At 36.7% G+C, this 20,872-nt stretch overlaps 1 protein-coding gene across 4 annotated transcripts in view; it reads left to right on the forward strand.

Moving 5' to 3' along the window:
- Positions 1 to 17,303, forward strand: part of LOC121328849 (ubiquitin carboxyl-terminal hydrolase 48-like) — a 30,325-nt gene extending 13,022 nt beyond the window's left edge. For 3 of the 4 annotated variants that reach the window (XM_041273956.1, XM_041273957.1, XM_041273954.1), the window contains 17 exons: positions 1,260 to 1,409; positions 1,961 to 2,161; positions 2,318 to 2,432; positions 2,530 to 2,672; positions 4,614 to 4,694; positions 4,934 to 5,058; positions 5,699 to 5,821; positions 7,592 to 7,653; positions 8,516 to 8,626; positions 8,935 to 9,068; positions 9,223 to 9,329; positions 9,568 to 9,672; positions 9,824 to 10,006; positions 10,501 to 10,626; positions 11,218 to 11,266; positions 11,660 to 11,686; positions 15,231 to 17,303. In XM_041273956.1, coding sequence (XP_041129890.1) covers positions 1,260 to 1,409; positions 1,961 to 2,161; positions 2,318 to 2,432; positions 2,530 to 2,672; positions 4,614 to 4,694; positions 4,934 to 5,058; positions 5,699 to 5,821; positions 7,592 to 7,653; positions 8,516 to 8,626; positions 8,935 to 9,068; positions 9,223 to 9,329; positions 9,568 to 9,672; positions 9,824 to 10,006; positions 10,501 to 10,626; positions 11,218 to 11,266; positions 11,660 to 11,686; positions 15,231 to 15,253 — 1,865 coding nt within the window. In that variant the 3' untranslated portion in view covers positions 15,254 to 17,303. The remainder of the gene's footprint in view (positions 1 to 1,259; positions 1,410 to 1,960; positions 2,162 to 2,317; positions 2,433 to 2,529; positions 2,673 to 4,613; positions 4,695 to 4,933; positions 5,059 to 5,698; positions 5,822 to 7,591; positions 7,654 to 8,515; positions 8,627 to 8,934; positions 9,069 to 9,222; positions 9,330 to 9,567; positions 9,673 to 9,823; positions 10,007 to 10,500; positions 10,627 to 11,217; positions 11,267 to 11,659; positions 11,687 to 15,230) is intronic. The other variant, XM_041273955.1, reaches the window with a different exon arrangement.
- Positions 17,304 to 20,872: the final 3,569 nt, after the last annotated feature.

The raw sequence follows: 20,872 nt of genomic DNA on the forward strand, positions 1-20,872 counted from the left end.
GAGTGTTTAGTTCCATGGCTGCATTAATTCGATCTTCAATCACATCAATGTCTCCAGTCCCTGAACTGCTAAAACACCTCCATATCATGACTGAACCATCTCCATGTTTAACTGTAGGTACAAAGTTTTCTTCATCAACACAATCAAACATGGTGTAACATTTAAATAAAAGAAGGATGGGGGAAGTAATAGAAAAACACTTAGACACTTTACTTGTGCTGCTGAAGTACGTCCCATCCACAGTTTGCTTCCCTGTTTGGAGCGGTTTGTTTCCAAGTGAACTGGAGTACGTTTTGGTTTCACATTTCAGAAAGCTGAAAAGGAGCAAAGTGGCAAACGTACAGAGTCCCCGACCACCATTTTGAGTGATCTCGGTCAGACTGCGTGTTCAAAGTTAAATTAAACAAAATCTCAGGTGCCAGTGAAGGCTACAAGTAAGGCACCATGTGGTACCCTAAGTGTAGCGTTGTACCCCAGTCTCTCTGTCAATTTTACGTCATGAGTATTTTACATATTGCTCCCACGTACAAACAGAAAAGCTTTGTATGCAGGTGGATTCTCGCAGCCAGGCGTAACTGTATTAGACAGGCACATTTAGAAAAACAAAACAAAAAAAGCAGAAGAAACTTTAATTATAAATATACAGGCTTAGCAGTATTACCTATATTAAGGCTTCTAGTTGGTGAAAAATCTGTTTTTATTATGATTTTATTGTAATTCTACCTCATAAAAGCTACAGTAAGACAACATTGTCTTTTTCTACTAAATGTAACAGAGCCAATTTATTTTTATTTAGTATGAACTGAATTTTGATAATGGTTTTGGAGGAAACCGAGTGACGCAGAATGCATGTTTCAATGTCTGTTTGTTAGCAGGAACAAGCAGTGGCAGTGGGATAGTCTATATTGGCTCAACAAGTTATTTACATTTTTCAAAATGTTAGGTTAGTGACAAAGTCTTTTTTCTTTTTATACAAACTCTAGATGTAATAATCATTTGGAAGCTTGTGTGATGTCATGTCAACTGTAGACATACATCTAACAAAATACACCTAGTGTTAAAATTTATACACCTTGTTACCGTCAAAATTTAATACCGTGACATCCCTTCTTGATATCTTGCTCAGATTAGCTAAGCCCAACAAATGTGCTAAATTGTCATAAATGTTGGCAAACTCAGGATTTACAAGGGCCAGAAATTTGGACCTGAAGTGATGGCTGTGTTTGATCCATTATCTTTTTGTTTCTTTACCTCCTTAGACTTTCTGCAGAAGTTAGTTGAGAAAGATAACAGAAAGTTTGAAGAGTGGTGTGCTGAGATGGCTGAGATGCGCAAACAGAGTGTAGACAAAGGCAAAGCGAAACATGAAGAGGTGAAGGAGATCTACGAATTGTTACCCGCCGAAGACGGTCTGTAAAATATTCTAGTACTGTAACACATTTAACACACAAGTTTTTGATTTTTTGTGTTTGTGATTTTTATAAAAGTTTTCTACTTTTTAAATGTTTTTTTTTTTTTTTTTTTTTTTTTTTTTTTTGCATATTCCAAAAAATGACTAGAGAGACTAGTAATGGAACTGAAAATGGTAGTCTATTAAGATTATTTTGGTTATAGATTAGAGATCAAAATAAGTATGTGTGTGTGATTATTTATTTTTATATATGTTTCATTATGTTTAACATTACCTTTGTCAAGGGAAAGTGTGTTTGAAAACAAACATTGCAGGTATTTATATAGTTCTTTTAATAAATGTATTTTGATGCTTTTAAAACAGTAATCAGTTTCATTTTGAAAAAAACCAGATGTAGGTCATCACAAATGCATAGATATTTTATCAATGTAAAGTTTACTCCCAATTTTATGGCCTGGTACATTCCACAAGAGCAGATGCAGAACAATATTGTAGTTATTTCTAAGTGACTGCTTGTATAATTAATGATCCATATATGTGTATTTGTAGGTCAGCCATATGAGTTTGTGCCTTTGGAGTGGCTTCAGAAATGGCTGGATGATTCCACAGTTACTAAATCCATCGATAACTCCAAATTCCTGTGTTCTCATGGAAAACTGCACCCTGACAAAGTCGAAGATGTGAAACGGATATCTCAAAAAGCAGCTACGCTTTTCTTTAGCAGATACAAGGGTAGCCCCAGGTTAGATGGTAAGCCACACAAGTGATTGAAATTACAATTGCACATGTCCATAAATTGGATGTACTTCATTTTGAGTTTATTGATGACTCTAATTCTGCATTCACAGCGGCGGAAGGGGATATATGAAGTACTTGTTTTAATATTCTAACTCTCCTACTTTCTAGGTTCAGCCCTCTGTCAAAAATGTGTCGTAGAGCGATGCAGAGTGCTCAGATTAAAGAACCAGTTAAATGAAGATTATAAAGTTATTTCAAACTTGGTGAAAGCTGCGGTTGACAGGTAGAGTAAAATTACATTAACGGTTGTCTAATGGATATAGAAAAGGGTGGTGAGTGGATATCTAATGATTATAATATGTCCTGTATTGTGTTTGCAGCAATGAAGGATATTGGATCGGTAAAGCATCTCTTCGAAGCTGGCGACAGTTGGCTTTGGAACAGTTGGATGAGAAGGAAGAGGAAACGAGGCACACCAATGGCAAAACAAATGGCGAGGGGTCAGCTGTTCTGGAGGCTCAAGGTAGATTAAATGCATAGCATAGTAAATTTGAATACAATTTCCAGCATGCTGTTTCTTAGATTGGACAGAGTTCAGCCACCAACACTTACCAGGGCTCTACATTACACTGTCCAATAAAAGTTAACCTAAAGTAAGTAGCAGTTACAGGAATAAAAATGTAAGCTGCCCATAGGAAGTTACCATTCCAGCCACTGTTTTTTAAGGTTGATTAAGAGAGGGGTCTGCTGTGGCTACACAGATTCTTCCTGATGCTTTCATTTGAGAAACAGGAGCTGTAAAATATTTCCTAACAATAAGTAATTGAACAGTATTTTGGGGATATGGTGGAGGCTCCTGGTGTATGTCTGTATGTAGAGTTTAGAGGGAGAACCTGCTATTCAACTGCTTGGATCATTTTAGTTGGTAGATAATTGGAGGAACCTCTGTGTGTGTGTCACATTTACATGCAGGTGGATATACAGTAGTGTTCAAAAGTTTAGAAACCACAAATGATTTACATCAAGACTAGGGGTGGAGATATTGCCCGTTTTTCTTCTCAGACCCCTTACTTACTAAATATCCTGATATCTGAATAGATAATCATCTCCTCTTTAAAAAATTTCGAATGGTACCCTGAAATGTTCGCCTTTTTCTAGGAAAGCAGTACAACTGGGGATGGGGAATTTGTTGCTGGATAACTTTAACTACTTTCTCACTAAATATCTTGATATCCCTGAGTAGAAAACCATCTCCTCTTTAAAAATATGCAAGAGATTTTAATAAACACTCTCTCCCACAAGTGCTGTGGTACCTCACATATGATCCCCGTACCGTGTGCCGATTCACGTGGTGAACCGTGATATGTTTCTTGATGATATGATTATCGATACAGTGGTGGTGGTGTGTTTTTGTTTTTTTTTGTAAAATTTGATCTGCTAACATAAACATGATCATGCATTGATTTGTGCCTACACTGATAATTATAGAATAGTATTTATTAGCATGCACGCTAGCAGCCTCACCTTCCACACACTGTGTTCAGGGTGTTTTTGTCAAGTCTGCTGTCAGCTGAGTGAAACGGAAGCTGAGCGGAGGTGGGTTATTAATGTTGATGATCTCATCAGGGTGACAGCAAAATTCAACCTGCTCTGGCTGGTTTGAAATCCACTGTAGACTCACCTCATGTTCTTCATAAGTCACGCTGTGTATGCCTAATTGTTATTTGTATCCCGGTTCACCGCTGCAACTCGGGAAACGGAGGTTGGAACATGCGTCTTCCAAAACGTGCTGCTGCCAATCCGTCATTTTTCACACTGCAGATCCACAGCGAAGCCACCAGGCCTATAGTGCCGGAGGACAACACAGATCTGATGGCTCCACTGCAGAACCGCAGGCGCCCTGTCGGCCACAGGGGCCGTTGGTGCACTGTGAACCGGGGATTCCCCTGCCGACCTAAGCCCTCCCTACCCGGGCGGCACTCTGCCAATTGTGCACCGCCTCCTAGGAACCCCAGGTCATGGTTGGCAATGCGAACGTGCGATCTCCAGGCTATAGGGCGCAACTTGAGTCGGGTTGCTCATTAAGATCCCTAGCACAATTCTCTATTCAGGGATACAAAGATATTTAGTGAGCAAGTAATCTGAGTGAAGTTATCTGGCAACAGACTCGCCATCCCTAGTTTTGTACAGTTGTATAGGGTATCATTCTAATTGTGAGATGCATTGCTCATTGAAATATTTAGCATGTTTTTAAAGAGGAGACAATTATCTATTCAGAGATAGTTTGTAAGTAAAGGGTCTGAGTGAGGAACAATGGGCAATATAATCCCCAGCCCCTGATTTTGTATCTGCAGCAGGGGTGGGGGGTGGTATTAAAATACCTGGGTTTAGATTTAATGGCATCTTTGACAGTGTTTGGAAGAGTAAATATGAAAATATTACCGTAGAATCTCTCTTGAAACAGAAGAGGCTCTTGGCAATAGGAAAGACGAGGAAGATGCGGAGCAGAATTTACATTTCAATGAAGATATTCTCTGTTCTCATGGTGTGTATGCCATCCCTATTTACACACTATTTACATATATATGAATGATTAAAGGTTAAAATTAATGACGTATTTTAATAAGAATTGTGTTAGATTAATTTTAAATTGATGTACTATAAATTAAATATTGTCCGGGTTTTCTGTTTAGACCTTTCTGTTTTACTCCTCAATCTATTTAAATAATATAAATTAAAATATTTAAAGTATTTTTAATAACAAGATGTCTTTGACTTCCAAAGGTGGGCTTTGCATATCTGAAATTGAGAGGAAGCTTGTTTCCACTGAAGTCTGGAACAGACTGAAGGTCTATTTTCCCAAAGCACCGGAATTCATATCCAATCAGGAGTCCTGCCAAAAGTGCCAGGTAACTAAAAAATGATGAAAATGGACACTGTCCATTGGTGTTAATGTCTTCAATCACTTAGTATTGTTTTGGCCGATGCTCCGATTTTGTTTGTATTGGTTTATTTGTAAGTGTGTTGGGTTGTATGATTTCAATCTCAATGGGACTTTTTCCTGGTATAATAAATATTATTTTTAAAAAGTACACAGGAAGGATGTTCCTTACAACAGCGATATAGAGAGAGGACATCTATATCTCACACGTTTTTATATGTATGAAGCACCAGTGAGACGCCAACAGCATCACTGCTGTGCTGCTAAACTAAAGCGCCAGTTACGTTATCAAGAAGAACAGTTCCTGGAAATAAAACCACACTGACATTTAGTACAAATGTGATTTACTGTGTTTATTCAGTTTTAATCAATAATATTTGATTGATTATTTAAATGATCACTCAGCCCAGTACTCATTTCATATAAACTGTCTGCATTGTTTGGTCCTAAATCACATCTTGGTTGTTTGCAAGGTTATTCTTTATTTCATTTTGAGGAGGAAAGGCTGTGTGTGCAGCTGCACTGATTTACAATAAAATGCTTTAGATAAATGATGCTCTTAATGTCAGTATCTTATTTCAGTTTTGTGATATGTATTTTAATTTAAGACATTGGAAAGAGAAGATGAGGAAAACGAAGCTCTGCATAAGATGATGGCAAATGACCAGAAAACAGCTCTACTGAACCTCTTCCAAGATAAGAACAGACCCACTCTGCAGAAATGGCCTCAGGTACAGACACTGAAACATTTTATCAGGATTGAGTCTTCTTTTTAAAAAAGGCATTTTTCCCTATGAATGCGATGCATCACCTATATGCAAAAAAAAGATATCATGTGAGTAGTAGTTTCTGTACAGGGTGCTTTAAATTAGGGAATTTCAGCAAACTGAGACATACCTTGTTTGTTGTAGGGTGACGCAACTGGGTGTAACACCAGGGAAGCTAATATTTGGAGTGAGTAGTTAAAAGGAGCACCACTAATTCATTATTTTGTAATGCGTTCATGAATACTTTTTGATACTGCTTCTGGAACTGCTTTGTCCTACTTTTTATTATTTTTATTTAGTAGTCGGAAATTGTTTTTTCATTTATTTTCTCCCAGTTTGGAATAGCCAATTATTTTTAGGCTTAGCTCACCGCTACCACCCCTGGCGAAGACGAGCACACGTTGTCCTCTGACGAGTGAGCCGTCTGCCGACCACTTACTTTCGCAGTGCAGGCCCACCATGCAGCCACCTCCAGAGGACAACGCAGCTCTGGGCAGTTTACAGCAAAGCCCGCAGGCGCCAGGCCAGACTACAGGGGTCGCTGGTGCGTGGTGAGCAGATGACACCCTGGCCAACTTAGGCCCACCCCCTCTCCCCCGTCCAGGCTATAGGGCGCATCCTTTATCCTACTTTTTAATCACCTTTATTACTTCACTATCTCATTTTCTTCACTAATGTGATACATAGATGGTCAACTAAGGAGGCTTGGTGGTCCAGTGGTTAAAGAAAGGGGCTTGTTACCAGGAGGTTCCTGGTTCAATCCCAGCTCAGCCACTGACTCACTGTGTGTGACCCTGAGCAAGTCACTTAATTTCTTTGTGCTCCATCTTTCGGATGAGACATAAAACCAGAGGGGTCCTATTGTAAGTGACTCTGCAGCAGCAGTTGTGATGCATAGTTCACACCCAAGTCTGTAAGTTGCTTTGGATAAAAGCATCTGCTACATGACTAAATAAGTAATAATAATAACTGTAGGGCTGTAACAGAGGGTACATTTTGTCCTTCGAGGTTCGGTACACGTTACCGAAGGAAGGTTCGAACTGTCTATGATACTAATTTGCATAATTTACTGGTGACATCACCATACCGCAGGGGTGCCCAATCCTTGTACTTGAGGGCTGATGTCCCTCTTGGTTTTTGTTCCAGCTGTACCCTAAATTACTTGATTGGACCAATTAAGTGCTTATTAGAAGCTTAATTGGTCCAATGAATTAATTTAGGGTACAGTTGGAACAAAAACCAGGAGGGTCACCGGCACGCCAGGATTGGACACCCCTGCCCATAGCTACTAGTCTATATTGATTGAAAATCCTAGAAACAGTAATCATGTTTTATAATTTAAATAAAAGTACAAGTTGTTTATGTACATGTAATTGATGCTGCTTGTGATATATACAATGTCTTGCATTGATTATGTATTTTATGAAAGCACTACAACTGGTAACCCCCAGTGCTTTGGCATAATATACCCTGCTCCAGTGCACGGCTGCAGTGCCACATAGAGTTGCTACATATAACGATTTGGTAGTGGATTTTAATACAACTTTTGTTTAAAGTTATACAAATCATGCGAGTGACATTTTAATGTGTGGTTTTATAGTATTCACACATTGTCAAACGGTTTTTGTTACCGGAGGGAAAAAAAAAACACAGTCCGTGATGCCCCCTGACGATTTAGAACTAGCTTTGAATTGCTGGCTAGCTTTTTACTTTAAACTGTTTCGTTTTTTTTAGGAGTCGGATGTTCTTTATATTGTGTCCCTGTTTTTCGTGGAGGAATGGAAAAAGTTTATCAGGTGACACATTGTGTTCCTTTTATATGGTTTTGATGTTGTGTTTGTATGTAAAAAAATTAAATGAATAAAATACGCTTTAGAAAACAAATAATTTCTGTCTTGAACTTAAACTGAGAACACAGGTATTTTAGGATGCCCAGATTTCAAGGTGTAACTAACATTCTGGTTCCAAATTATCATAAACCTTTGAAAGCTGTAATAAAACCAAATGGAGGACATACAAAATACTTAAGCAGAGGTGCCACTATTTTTGTCATGAACTAATTCTTCAAATGAAATAAGCTTGTTTGTTTTTTGTTAGATTGTTTGTAAATTACTAGGCACTGAGTGTTGCTTTTTGTTTTATTAAAAGTCTACTAAAGGCTTGTCCTTACTGTGTTGGCTGAATTATGGTATAATGACCGTAGGGTGCCTATACTTTTGTCTGCGACTGTACTGAACTGTACTGTACAGTTTGTACACACACAAGTGTGCATGTGGTAGGGTTACACACATGCAAATGGTTTTAATTCTATCCAAATTAAGAGGTGCTTTTTAAATGATGATTTTTACTAAAATAAAATGTTATAGCAAACAACGAACCAAATTAGCCAGTCATGAAGCAATGCAGTTGTCCAGTTACCCAAAAGAAAGAGAAGATGAAATCCAAAAATCAGAGGAAGGAAGGTGGCTAAGAAATGAAAGGCTGCTATTTGGCATTGCATTTTGATTAATTTAATATTCAATCATTTTAAGTGAAGGAATTATCAAGGTGTTTATACAGTTTAAGTTCAAAATGAAGCAGGGAATGTTAGTATTGCATTTATTATCCGATACAACTGATTAATTGCTGCTGATGTTTTTAATTTGTTTTTTGTAACAGGAGACCAGCTAGATGTAACCCAGTGTCCTCTGTTGGAAACAGTGCCCTGCTGTGTCCACATGGTGGCTTTATGTTTACTTATGATTCAATGATCAAGGGGGACGCAAAACTGTGAGTTGTCAGGTTTTGGTTGTTGGAAATTGCGAATGCATGCATTCAGGCAACCTGTATTTTTTTTTCATTAGAAATGTACAAAAACGTGGGCTAACATGATCATTGGATTTGTTTTAATTATTTTAATTATCGTAATGATGGCATTTCTGCAGGGTTTAAAACAAAACGAAAAAGAACCTATGTGTTTCTTACTCTATTTATAGGCAATTTACAAACAGTATTGGAGAAAAAAAGAATAAAATGTAGTCTGAGTAGAAAAAGCATGTAAAGAAAGCCAAGTCTTCTGTCTTTTTTTTTTTGCACAGAATAGCTCTGTTGTGGCCCAGCGAGTGGGATGCCATAAGCAGGTTTTTTCTTGTGGATCAGCCAATTAAACTTTCCAGAAGAATGGAAAAAACACAAAATGACACTGTGAACTATGAATACCACACTGATCCAGGTATGTACAATACAACATGGCTCTGCTTTACCTTCTCAAATTGTCAAAGATGAGCATTTCAAAAACTGTGGTATTGTGTATCTTTTATATGTTTTGGGTTTTTTTGCCCATTGTTCTTGTATTTGTATTTTATTGATGTTCTTTTTCCTTTCAGAGCTCTGTCTGGAGTGCAGGGAAGGATTGCTGTTTCAGCAACAGAGAGACCTGCGTGAATACACACAGGCCACCATCTATATCCGCAAGGTGGCTGACAATAAAATGGTAATTTTCGCTGCAATTATCAAAAATATTACATGCATTAACAATAATGAAACATTTTCAGTCCTTATTTTCATCCCAAAATGACACTTTCATTAAATTAAAATTGGCAACCTTGCAGAACAGCAGTGTTATTCCTTTTTGCAGTCCCTCTGTGTCATCATGTGTTTGTCACTATTGTAACATAAAATGAAGTTGTTGGTTCTTTAAATTGTTTTTGATGAACCTTTTTTTGATGCAGATAGTGAAGGAGGCTGCTCCAGATCTTAATGTGAGTGGCTCAGATGCTGAAGATGAAAGAGAGGAGCCAAAGGCTGAAGGAGAAAGTGACCCTGATTTTAACCAGGTCTTTTTTCATTTGATTTATTTGTTTAGTGGCAGGCAGGACAAGGATGCAGTTTTTTTACTATGTCGTGGTTTTGCTTAACCTGATTTGAATTTTACAATTTATTTATTTCTGGTTCTTCGTTTTTTTAATTGTGTGTGTTTGTTTTCAGTCCAATGATGGAGCTAAAAGACAAAAGCTGTCCAATCCAAGCACAGCATCAAGCATCAGCACTAGCACCTTCACTGTTCATCAGAAACCAGGAGCAAGGAGGAGCATCAGACATCGGAAAGTACGGGGGGAAAAGGCACTGATCGTATCTGCTAATCAGACGCTGAAAGAACTGAAGATCCAGGTATTGAATTGAAACGTCATGAAACTGAAGGTGGCCTTCTCTTATTGGGAATTATTTTTAAGATTGCATTTTGTTTTATATTGCAAACATCGACATACTGTTCCAGTACTTGTAGCATTTCTAGACCAATTTCCTGGTTTACCAGTACTACTTCTAATTTAACCAATGAATAATATTTATCTCTACCACTATACAGCAGTGGCACAATTTCATATTTTTTATTCCACTATATCTAGAGGAAACCATGTTGAAGCTGGTATCTTTTACATTAGACGTTGAAAATATACAAGCTTTCAGACTACCTGGGTCTTTTATCAGTTTCATTTTGCAGTTGATTTGTATGTAGAGAATTGCCTGTCCATTTGCATGCATGTCACACATTGTTACAGTTATGTGGCTCATGTTGGTCTCTTTTTCATTGTACTCGTAGCTCTTATCTTGTATTTACAGCCTTGCTGGGTATAGGTTACTAACACATTCTGCTCCTTTTATAGATCATGCATGCATTCTCTGTGGCTCCCTTTGACCAAAACCTGTCTGTAGATGGACATTATCTGACTGATGACTCTGCAACATTGGGCAGCCTTGGAGTCATTCCTGAATCTGTCATATATTTTAAGGTACGTGCTAGTTCATTCAGATAAGCCCTTTATCAATATAAAATGTTAAATATGCATATTTCTGAAGGTAAACTGGATATGAAGTGAATAGACCTAGGATGTGTAATTACGTTAATGTGTTGTTACTTTAGAAGAAACTCACCCTGATTACAGTCCTGTTTAGGTATATTATTGTAATGACCAGATGCTGGCAATTTTAGTCTGTAGGTTTACTAGGAGTTGCTCATGCAGCTGTAAGGGAGGAGCAGTTTATAGGGCCTGATTGTTTAAACTCTGAGCTGGTATTAAATTAAATTATATGTCATTGAGGGAAACCTAGTGCTGAACTGCTGTTTCTAAATTTGACTAACAGTTTTTTATTTTTATTTTTTACTAAATTAAATTCGATTTATAAAACCTAAGACCTGATGGTAACGGCAGAGAAAATACTGACGGTGTAAATAAGTATTTTGAGTGCTGTTGAGTGTCTTTATTCACTGTAACTGTGTTTTTGTTTGCTGTTATACTGTGTTTAAATATGTCTTCATAGAAATGTGTATTTATCCTCCATTTTTTTGTGATGTTATTGATTTGTTTGTTTGTTTATTTAAGGCTGACGAGCCAGTAGCTGATTACACTGCAATGGATGATGTTTTCCAAGGTAAGATGTTTTCTCATACTTTATTGTGGTTCGTTTAGGATCCCAATGAGGTGAGCTTACACCCGTTTCAAGCTGCTGCTCCAGCAACATGCCAAACTCAATTGAAATGAAGTCCACGTTGGAGCCGCACTTCATTATGTTCCATGAACCAACTGGCTTCATACTGGAGACCTGAAGCACGCCGCACCTATTCCAAAGCAATCTCCCACAGTGTTTTTAATTGTGAAAAATGTAGCGAGGTTCTGCCTGTTTTGTACCTTTTCACAGCTGTCATTTTTGTACTGTTCAGAAATCATTTAAAGGAGGTTAACTTTAGCGTAATAAGTTTGTCATCATACTTTTACTAGGTTTCACAAACTAATATTTAAGTTTAATTTTTTGCTTATTTTTCAGTTTGTATGCCTGAAGAAGGTTTTAAAGGTAAGATTCTGACTATATATTGAAAGTAAATCTAGATGTACAGATTAGAACAGAAATGATTAATAGGAAGGACTTGTTGAAGTCCATGTTGAAAATGTGCCTTAAGTGTTTTTTGTAAAATGTCGCCAGTATAGAGACACAATGGTGGGACACCAAAGCTTAGTGAAAGATTCCATGGTTTTTAGAATAGTAATCAGTCAGTGAGTATTATTGGATATTGACAGTTCCAGTTAATATGTTATAGAGGAGTTAACATTTTTTAAATCCAGTATTTTAGGTAGCTTTGAACAAACCCCCTAGTTACATTAAGCTATAGCTTGTTTGTGCTACACTGTGGCAGACAAAAGTATTTGTACCTGTGACGGGGAACTCCCTGTCTATATGAATATGTTTGGAACTGGCAGGGAGGGGGTTAAATTTCTCCCTGCCAGAAAAACATGTGAGAATGTGGCTGGAGCTCTAATTGAATAATTATTGATTAATTGGGCTCCAGCCACAGGGGATAAAAGCCAGGGGAGAGGCCCTGGCTGGGAGGAGTGTGTGTTTTCTGGAAAGGTGTTCTTTTGGTTTGGGAGTTTGCTTTGTGTTTGAGAAGAAAGAAGGCCTTTTTGTTTGTTTTATTGTTTGGTGTTAAAGCCTTGGAACCTGACCATTTAGTTTCTTAAGTTCACTTATTTTTGTTTGAACCTCTTTTCTGTTGGCCCTTGTGCCTGTTTATTTGATTATTTTATTTAATAAAATAACTTTATTTTTTGCTTTTACTCTGTTTCTGAGCCTCAATCCACTCACCAGCCTGTCACAGTACCTAAAGCGTATTACAAAGGTAACAAATTAAGGACAAGCATTTAGTAAACTTTAACCACATTAATAAACAAATAATCTTTATTTAAAAAAAAAAAAAAAAAAAAAAAAAAGAATTTCATGTTCATAACAAAAGTATTGGCACCCCTGCTTTAGTATTTTATGTGTCCTCTTTTTTGCTTTTATTGCGGCTTTGTTATGTTTATGGTAATTCTTAACCAGTATGTTGCATCTTGTTGATGTAAATCTGGACCCATTCTGTCTTGCATATTTCCTTCAGCTCAGACAGACTGGATACACAATGCTTGACTACAGTTTTTTTCAGATCATTCTTAACCAGTTCTATGTTGCATCTTGATTGGTGATTGCAAAGGCCCTTCCAGAACTTTCATCTTTTGTTTTCCGCAAGAATTCCACAGTTGACTTAGCCGTATGCTTTGGGTCAGCATGTAAGCAGATGGTGTCATTGTACTTTGTAGAATGTTTTTATACATGGCTGCATTAATTCGATCTTCAATCACATGAATCACATTTAAGTGATTTGCAGCATGATCATGACGTGCATATTTACTTTGTATATCTAGGGTTTGTGTCACAACTGTGTCCTCGCCAATTACCATTAATGAAAATACCCATTCTAGCTCATAATGTAATTATTAACCATAATAAACACAATACCTCAATAAGAACTAGCGATTCTGGCTTAATTATCCCGAGATTCATGATGAAAAAAGATTAACAATTAATATTATGTATGTTTTAAGTATTTCAAATCTATCATAAATGTGTATTTGTTATAAGACAAAAATAAACCTAACAGTCCAAATTATTATTCAATTTATTCATATTCAAAATAAAACATTCATGTTAAATGTTCATAATAAATCATTGACGTGCTCTCTGGTTATAGAGTTCTGCATTAGTGAAGCAGTCTTAATAGTTCATTATGCGTTGTTTGGTTGAGTCACACATTACGTACACATGTGCTAGCTTCCAAGTGGCTAAGTACGCATGTGCAGCGTTCCAGCATCTAGTTGAATAGATGCACATTGTGACGATATCAATATCATACTTGTAAACACACATTATAAGTTTGATACTTATTCTGCTGGTGTAATGTTTAAAACAAAGTCTTAACACAGTCGTCCTCTCTGTAGAAGTTTGTTGGGCAGCAGTGCAGTTCAGTATCTCTGCGAAGTCTGTACCGTAGGCAAAAGCTTTCATCGTTTCGGAGGCAGCCCATCTTCTTCAGGACAGCTTTGAAGATTACATCGCTGCGTTTTTGTTGAAGAACTTCAGAGTTTGAGTTGAGAGTGAGATTGAAGAAAGAGTGAATCCAGAGAGTAGAAGAGGGTGGAAATACTTGTTTTGAGTTTAAATAACATGGTGTATAGGCGTTCCCTTGTAGTGTAAACAAATCCTTGTCGGTCCTTCCATTGGTTCACAGTATTTGATACAGTTGTGTGTCACACAAAAAGGGTGCGTTAGAAACGGAATGTATCCGCCTATATCATTACACTATGTAACACAATTTTTGTTCCTGGGTAGTAAGTGTTATTTCCTAATTGCTTATGCCTCAAAAGTATAGAAAATGGCTATTATTCCCCACAAACTATGCTTTTGTGACCAGGACAGTGATATTTCAAAATGTCACTATTTCCAATGGGAAAACGGGCAAATGTGTGTCTTTTCGTTCACATAGTCAGAAAAAAACAACTTATGAATCCAAATTAACATGTATTTATACTAAAGTAATGCAAAAATGACTACAAAAGATTTAGAAGCAAGTAGTTTTTCGAGATTTACGATTATACTGTATTTACAGTATAATTGTAAATCTCGAAAAACTACTCGCTTCTAAATCTTTTGTAGTCATTTTTGTATTACTTTTGACCTTTGTAGTAGATCTGGTTAAGAATATTCTGGAATCTGTGTTAACAACCCAATCCCCACAGCATGACATTAGACAACAGAATTGAATATCTGACAAATGCTCATATTAAATTGAATTTAACCATGAATTTCCTTGACAGTCTACGTGCATACTCTGTTGTGCTCAGTTGACTTTGTACAGTTCTTTCATGCACTGTTATACCTGATGCTTCTAAATCTTTAAGTCCTGCCTGCTGTACTTGTATTTCTTTGGACGTCCAATTGTTTTAACCGTTTCAGCTGAATTTGTTCTGTGGTACTTGTTGATTATTGGTGTGGTTATTGATTTTGCTATTCCGTAGTTCTTTGCTACTGCTCTGCATTCATGTCCTTTTTGTTGTAGTTTGCTACAAGTGCTTTTCTCAAACGTGAAAACATTCTTCTTCAATAGATGTGGGAAATAATTCCCTCTTTCTGGCTACTGATGTTATAATGCAGCTTAATTACTGTAATGGTTTTCAAGCAATATATATTTAATTTTGTTATTTTAAATGTGTAGACTTTTAATGTAAAGGTGCCAATACTTTTGTCATGAACACATATTTTAAATTGCTTAAGTGCTTTTGTGTTTATAAATATTGTTTGTTAAACTACCAGAAATTGTGTATTTTGATCTTTGTCATGTTGCTTGTCAACATAGTAGCGAATGTTCACTAAATGCTTGTGTTTTAACATGTTTTCTTGAATGCTCTTATATGAAGTGCAGGGCTTTAATACTTTTGTCTGTGACTGTGTAAATGTGCAATATTATAATATTGGGGTGTTTTTTTCTTGTCGGAGATGTAATTATGTTTATCCAATTCTTTTGTAGGTACTGGTCTTCTAGGACACTGAAATTGCATTGAAAGAAGAAACATTACAGAAGACCAAAAACAAGGAACATGTTGCAAGACCTCTTTAAAATAAAGTGTAGAGTGCTTTTCTCTTTGTTCATGACTACTTCTCCAAACATCTGGGTATTTTCTGTGTTTTTGTATTTAAACAGGTTTATGCATTCTCAGAGCTTGAAAGCTACATGGCTTCTTTAGTTCTGTTGCTCCATTACTGGGATTTAAACTTTCTTTCCCGTATAAATGTCTCTAACTTGCTACAAGCTTGCTAGGAAAATCCTAGTTGCCTGGCCATTGTCTGCTTCCTGAATTGTCTGCTTCCTGATTTACAGAAAACACATGCAAGACTGTATACTGACCCACTTGTACCATAAGCAGCAGAACTTCTAGCCATGCAGCTTTATTGCAAACCAAATAAAAAGATCATGGGGGAAATAACATTTACTAATTAATGTAATAACCTTGCTTTCAGGCCATGGGCTAAAAATAATTTTTAAACATTAAATCCTGTCTTCCTAGAATTGGAATCTTAACACAAATTGCCATGGTACCATTAGATTTGCTGTTGAATCATTTCAAGTGGGATCTATTTGGAAAACTTCAAATATGTCTTTACATTACTGATTATGTCTGTACATTAAACCAGTGATATGGGTAAACTTATTAGTTACCCTAACCTAGTGCTTTAATAATGTGGGTCATTCTAGAGTTGGCAGTTTTTTTTTTTTTCTCTTTCAAAATCCATTAAAAACCAGGCCTTTTTAAATATGATAACCTAGCTCTAGGCTTTATTTTTATTTTATTTATTTTTTTACTTCTATGATTTTAAAAAGACATTATACTTGCATGTGTGTGAGATTAAGGAGCTTGAATGCATGAGCATTTTTAAATACTGTGGTTAGATTATTAGGCTCTGCAATAAGGCTTTACTGAAAACATACATACTGACCAGCAACAGTAACTAACCTGATCGTTTTATGTAGGACACCCCTTCGAATTCAACTAACAAAGTCATGGAACAGTTGACAAACTGCAACACATCTTCACGGAAGAAATCAAACTTTACAAATGTATCTGGAATTGTACTTTATTCCTCATACAACAGAGCTTTTTCCTCTGCCCATGCTTATCCAAGGGATGCCTAATGGTATTTAAATCAGGTAAGAACTCAAGTCAGGCTAGCACACTGAAATTTTTCTATTGTAGTTAATCTTATATTTCACAAACAATATGGACAATAAGTTGTATCCTACACTGTAGCCTAGGTGCATTACTTCGGCAGGCTGGTACACAAGAACTCAACAAAATTTTCTTTTCATCGCTTGGCAAACATTGCATAGAAAAAAAAAACAGCAATGTCTAAAGTAGGATGCTAAAATGCATCATCTTGTTCAATATGTTCTCATGCCCAATAGTATATATATATATATATATATATATATATATATATATATATATATATATATAATTTTTTTTTAAATTTTAAAACTAGTTCTAATATGTTCATTTCATTCTAAGTAAGATGGAGCTGTTTGGCAAACAGACGTAAGCCACTTGTGGCCATATTCATTAAACATTGGCCTGCTAATAAATGCATGGGGGTCCTATGTATTTTTAGTCACACTATTGCTACATGAATACACCAGATTTCTTACTAAAAATAGTGGATTGGAATGGGAGCCACCAACATAAAGTACTGCCTTACAACCAGCTCTGCAGTATAAAAGGCCAACTTAGAACACAAGCAATATACATTGCTTAAATAAAAGATGCATCATTTGTCAGCTGGTAAAATGGGAGTGAAAAGCTGCAACTGAACTGCTAGTAACAGGTCAGGTGTGTGGCGAGTTTTGTTATTTTGTAAACTGGGGTTTTGAACTTCTGAAAACCATTTATTTATTTTTGCTCTGCAGTGTGTTTGCTGCCCTGTATAGCCGATGTTAAAACTGTCCAGGTTAAAGTGGTTGTAAGCAAGTTTGTGTGTCTCAACTGTAATTGCACTCCAATTCTTTTTTTCATACTTAGTACATACTTAAAATAAAGGATTTCCAATATTCATCTTGTTTTATTATTTTGGGAAAATGAATCAAAATCATTTTTGCAAGTAAACTTAATGCCTTCAGTAATAGACCATATTTATTCAAATGTAAAGACTGTTTTAAGGACTTTAAAGTGTATAACCATTCTCTTAGATGAAAGCGCTTTAAAAAGTGAACTTCTAAAACCACTGAGGAAAAGTTTATTGAAAACTTGATTTGTCAGAATCATTGTTAATATTTATAAATAGGGGCCCAATCTTTCCAAAGTAAAATATTGTGAAGCAAAATGTTCTTCTTCAGCTGCTCAGTGACTGAGAGCTAACCACATAACTTGTTAAATGTACATTGTTAAAAACAAACAAACATGAGAAAGGTTAGGATCACAGCGATGACAAAAAAAAAAAAGCCTTGAAGAATGATTTGAGTTACAACACTGCCCCCTTCTGGTAAGTCCTGCTGGAAATAGTTACTACATTTCACTGGTATAAGAAAGAGATCCCAGGTGTTGAAATATGGTATAAGCTGTATTGCGCCCTGCAGACAGAATTACAAAACAGATTTCCCTTGATATTTCACTTGATGACCAAGTATAAAAATCAGAATGCTTACAACTGTCAGAGTGACAGAGTAAAGCTAATGAAGTTAAACCTGGTATAAATGCACAATGGGGCAACATTAAGTGAAGAATCTGCATAAAAAACTAAACCTATAATTCTTGTAAAATCGTTAACTGAAAATAAAGGGCTTTCTTTAAAATGTACAATTTCTAGTCAACATAAACTAACTGAATTACCTGAATTTGAATGTCCAGGTTTCAGATTAAAATCTTTCTTGCAAGATGGAAAAATAACAGAAGAAACAGCCAGTCCTTTCCCAATATCCTTACACACCTGCCACTTAATCCATTTTATACTCCAATGAAATGTAAGGTTATGACCATATGGCCCTATATAACACTTTACAGTTTAGAAGATATCTAGAGAACTGGTTTTCTAATTGTGATGACACCCCCTCCCCCGGGCTCTGGAGATCTGAAGGTTCAGTGGGCGTCCTCTGACCAAGCCAGCTGCCTTTTTCATCCAGTAACTCTAGTAAGTCAGTGAGCTACTGATCTCTGGAAGACAAAGGCCAGCCCTGCAGGTGTCCTCCTTTGTGCTCACTGGGCACTTGGGCAGCAGGGTTTGCTACAGCACAATGAGGAGACGCAGTCCTGACGGCATAGACCAGCCTACTTAGGATAGCCAGGGCGTGAATCTGCATTGTATGACTTGCCCTGCGCACCATGCAGATGTGCTTCTAACAGATGAACCACTCGGGGACACCTTAAGAATCTTTTTTAGCTGAAGTCCCTGAGTGTATCATAATCTTGGGGTGTATGGAGGCTGTCAGTATGTCTGTCTATATGTCACACTTTTTTACATCTATCTACAGAACTGCTTACCCAACTATGATGAAACTTGAAAAGGTATTTTTTTGCACTAATTATTAAAGGAATGACAATCTGGTGGTATATGGAGGCACCCTGTTTGTCTGTCTGTCTTACCATCAGTATGTGACACTGAGGTTTTACATCATATCTGAAGAAGCACTTATTCAGTTCTGATGAATCTTAGTCTGGGCATATTTATACCACAAGCTATTGAGAGTATTACATTCTTTTGGTATATGAAGGCATCTGTCTTTTATATCAAACATGTACACAGTTGCGGTAGGTCAACATGATATACTTTTTCATGATACTGATGGCATTAATTTAACAAGCATGATGGGAGGTGTATGTCACTGACATGCTTTTTCATTTATTACCAATGAAAATAACTGGAAATGAGTTAACCATTAACTCTCTCGCTTATCAAATATCTTTTCAGAATCGAGAGTACCTTCCAATATAGGCAACCAGTTTTAAGAATTGAGATGTCCCTAGTTAAGTTTAACACAGTATATTTGCAGTTTTCCCAGGCTTTTCCCATGGTTATAACATACACAATTGCTGTTGTTACCTTGGTTTACTGTGTTTTTTAAATTGGCTTCACTGTCACTCTCTGTGCTTTGTAATACTTGCCTATGCTTTATTACACTTTGCAATGCTTTCGCTATAGAAAACTTTTGTTAGAGATCCTTCAAGTGCAGTGGCCTTCCAAACTGTATCAGTTTGCTAGCAATGAAAAGTGGTTGGATATTTGTTCTTCATTTATTCCACAAGATGTGTTTCTGCAGTGGAGAATGTTAATACAAGCACCACATTCAAAGAGAGGAATGTCTTGGCAGACGCCAGTGCACACTTCAATAGGAATGATTATTGATTCAGGGATACCAAGACATTTAGTAAGGAAGTGACTTACTGGGGTCCAGTGGGAAACACATTCAAAGCCAGCAAGGATTGTTTCTCCTCATCGTGCTGCAGCAGATCCTACCAGCCAGACGCCTAATGAGACACCTGTAAGGCTGGCCTTTGTCCCAGAGGGTGGTAGCTCACTGACATCTGCTCTCAAGTTCCTGGGTGTAAAAGAGGAAACTGGCTTGGGGATCAGAGGATGCCAGCAGAACCTTATGATCTACTGAGCTGAGTGGGAAATTGCTGCGGTGAGGGGAAAGGATATTCTAAATTGGGTAGAAAATCAGGGGTAAAATAATTGGGCACTCAATATATATATATATATATATATATATATATATATATATATATATATATATATATATATATATATATATGTGTGTGTGTGTGTGTATATAATATATATATATATATATATATATATATATATATATATGTGTGTGTGTGTGTTATATTTGTATATATATATATATATATATGTGTGTGTGTGTGTGTGTGTGTGTATTTGTATATATATTATATATATGTGTGTGTGTGTGTGCGCTAGCTATATACCAGTTTAACACAGGTCATGATGAATGAATACTACTAGTAATAATTCCTTAACAAACTTTGTGTTGGGGGAGACTTTTTGAAGTTTTGAAAATCTTAAGAGTTACCCCTAGCCAATTTTTTAAACACAGCACAGAGACTAAGACCAGAAGACACAAATTAGGTGGAGACAGATGGAGGGTGGTGGTGCAGATGGTCTTTTTTTTTAATGTACAGAGTGGTTAGGATATGAAATGGGTTACCAAGCCACAGTGTCGACGCTGTGTCATTAGGATCCGACTTGACAGAGTTCTGAGTCCTGGAGTGGGTTTGGCGATCGAGAAGAGTTACAGAACGTTGTCATTTTTCTATAATAAACTCACTAATTCCTGTTTCTTCACGTGATGTCTGTTTTTTTTATTATATATATATATATATATATATATATATATATATATCTATATATATAGAAATATGAAACTCTTATTACTGATAGCAGACAGTAATATGAGGTACTCCTGCCGAAACTATTACTGCGGTCATTTATGATATTTGTACGGAGACGTAAATCTCTACGTGCATGATACAAACTGCTGTTTGACGAGGACTGTGCTGAATGTTGTCGAGAAACCTAAGTGTAGAGTAACATGGTCTTGGAGATCAAGTGACTTGCTCAGGGTCACACAGCGAGTCAATGGCTGAGCAGGGATTTGAACCA

This window comes from Polyodon spathula, chromosome 16 (assembly GCF_017654505.1).
Source record: "Polyodon spathula isolate WHYD16114869_AA chromosome 16, ASM1765450v1, whole genome shotgun sequence".
Taxonomy (NCBI): Eukaryota; Metazoa; Chordata; class Actinopteri; order Acipenseriformes; family Polyodontidae; genus Polyodon; species Polyodon spathula.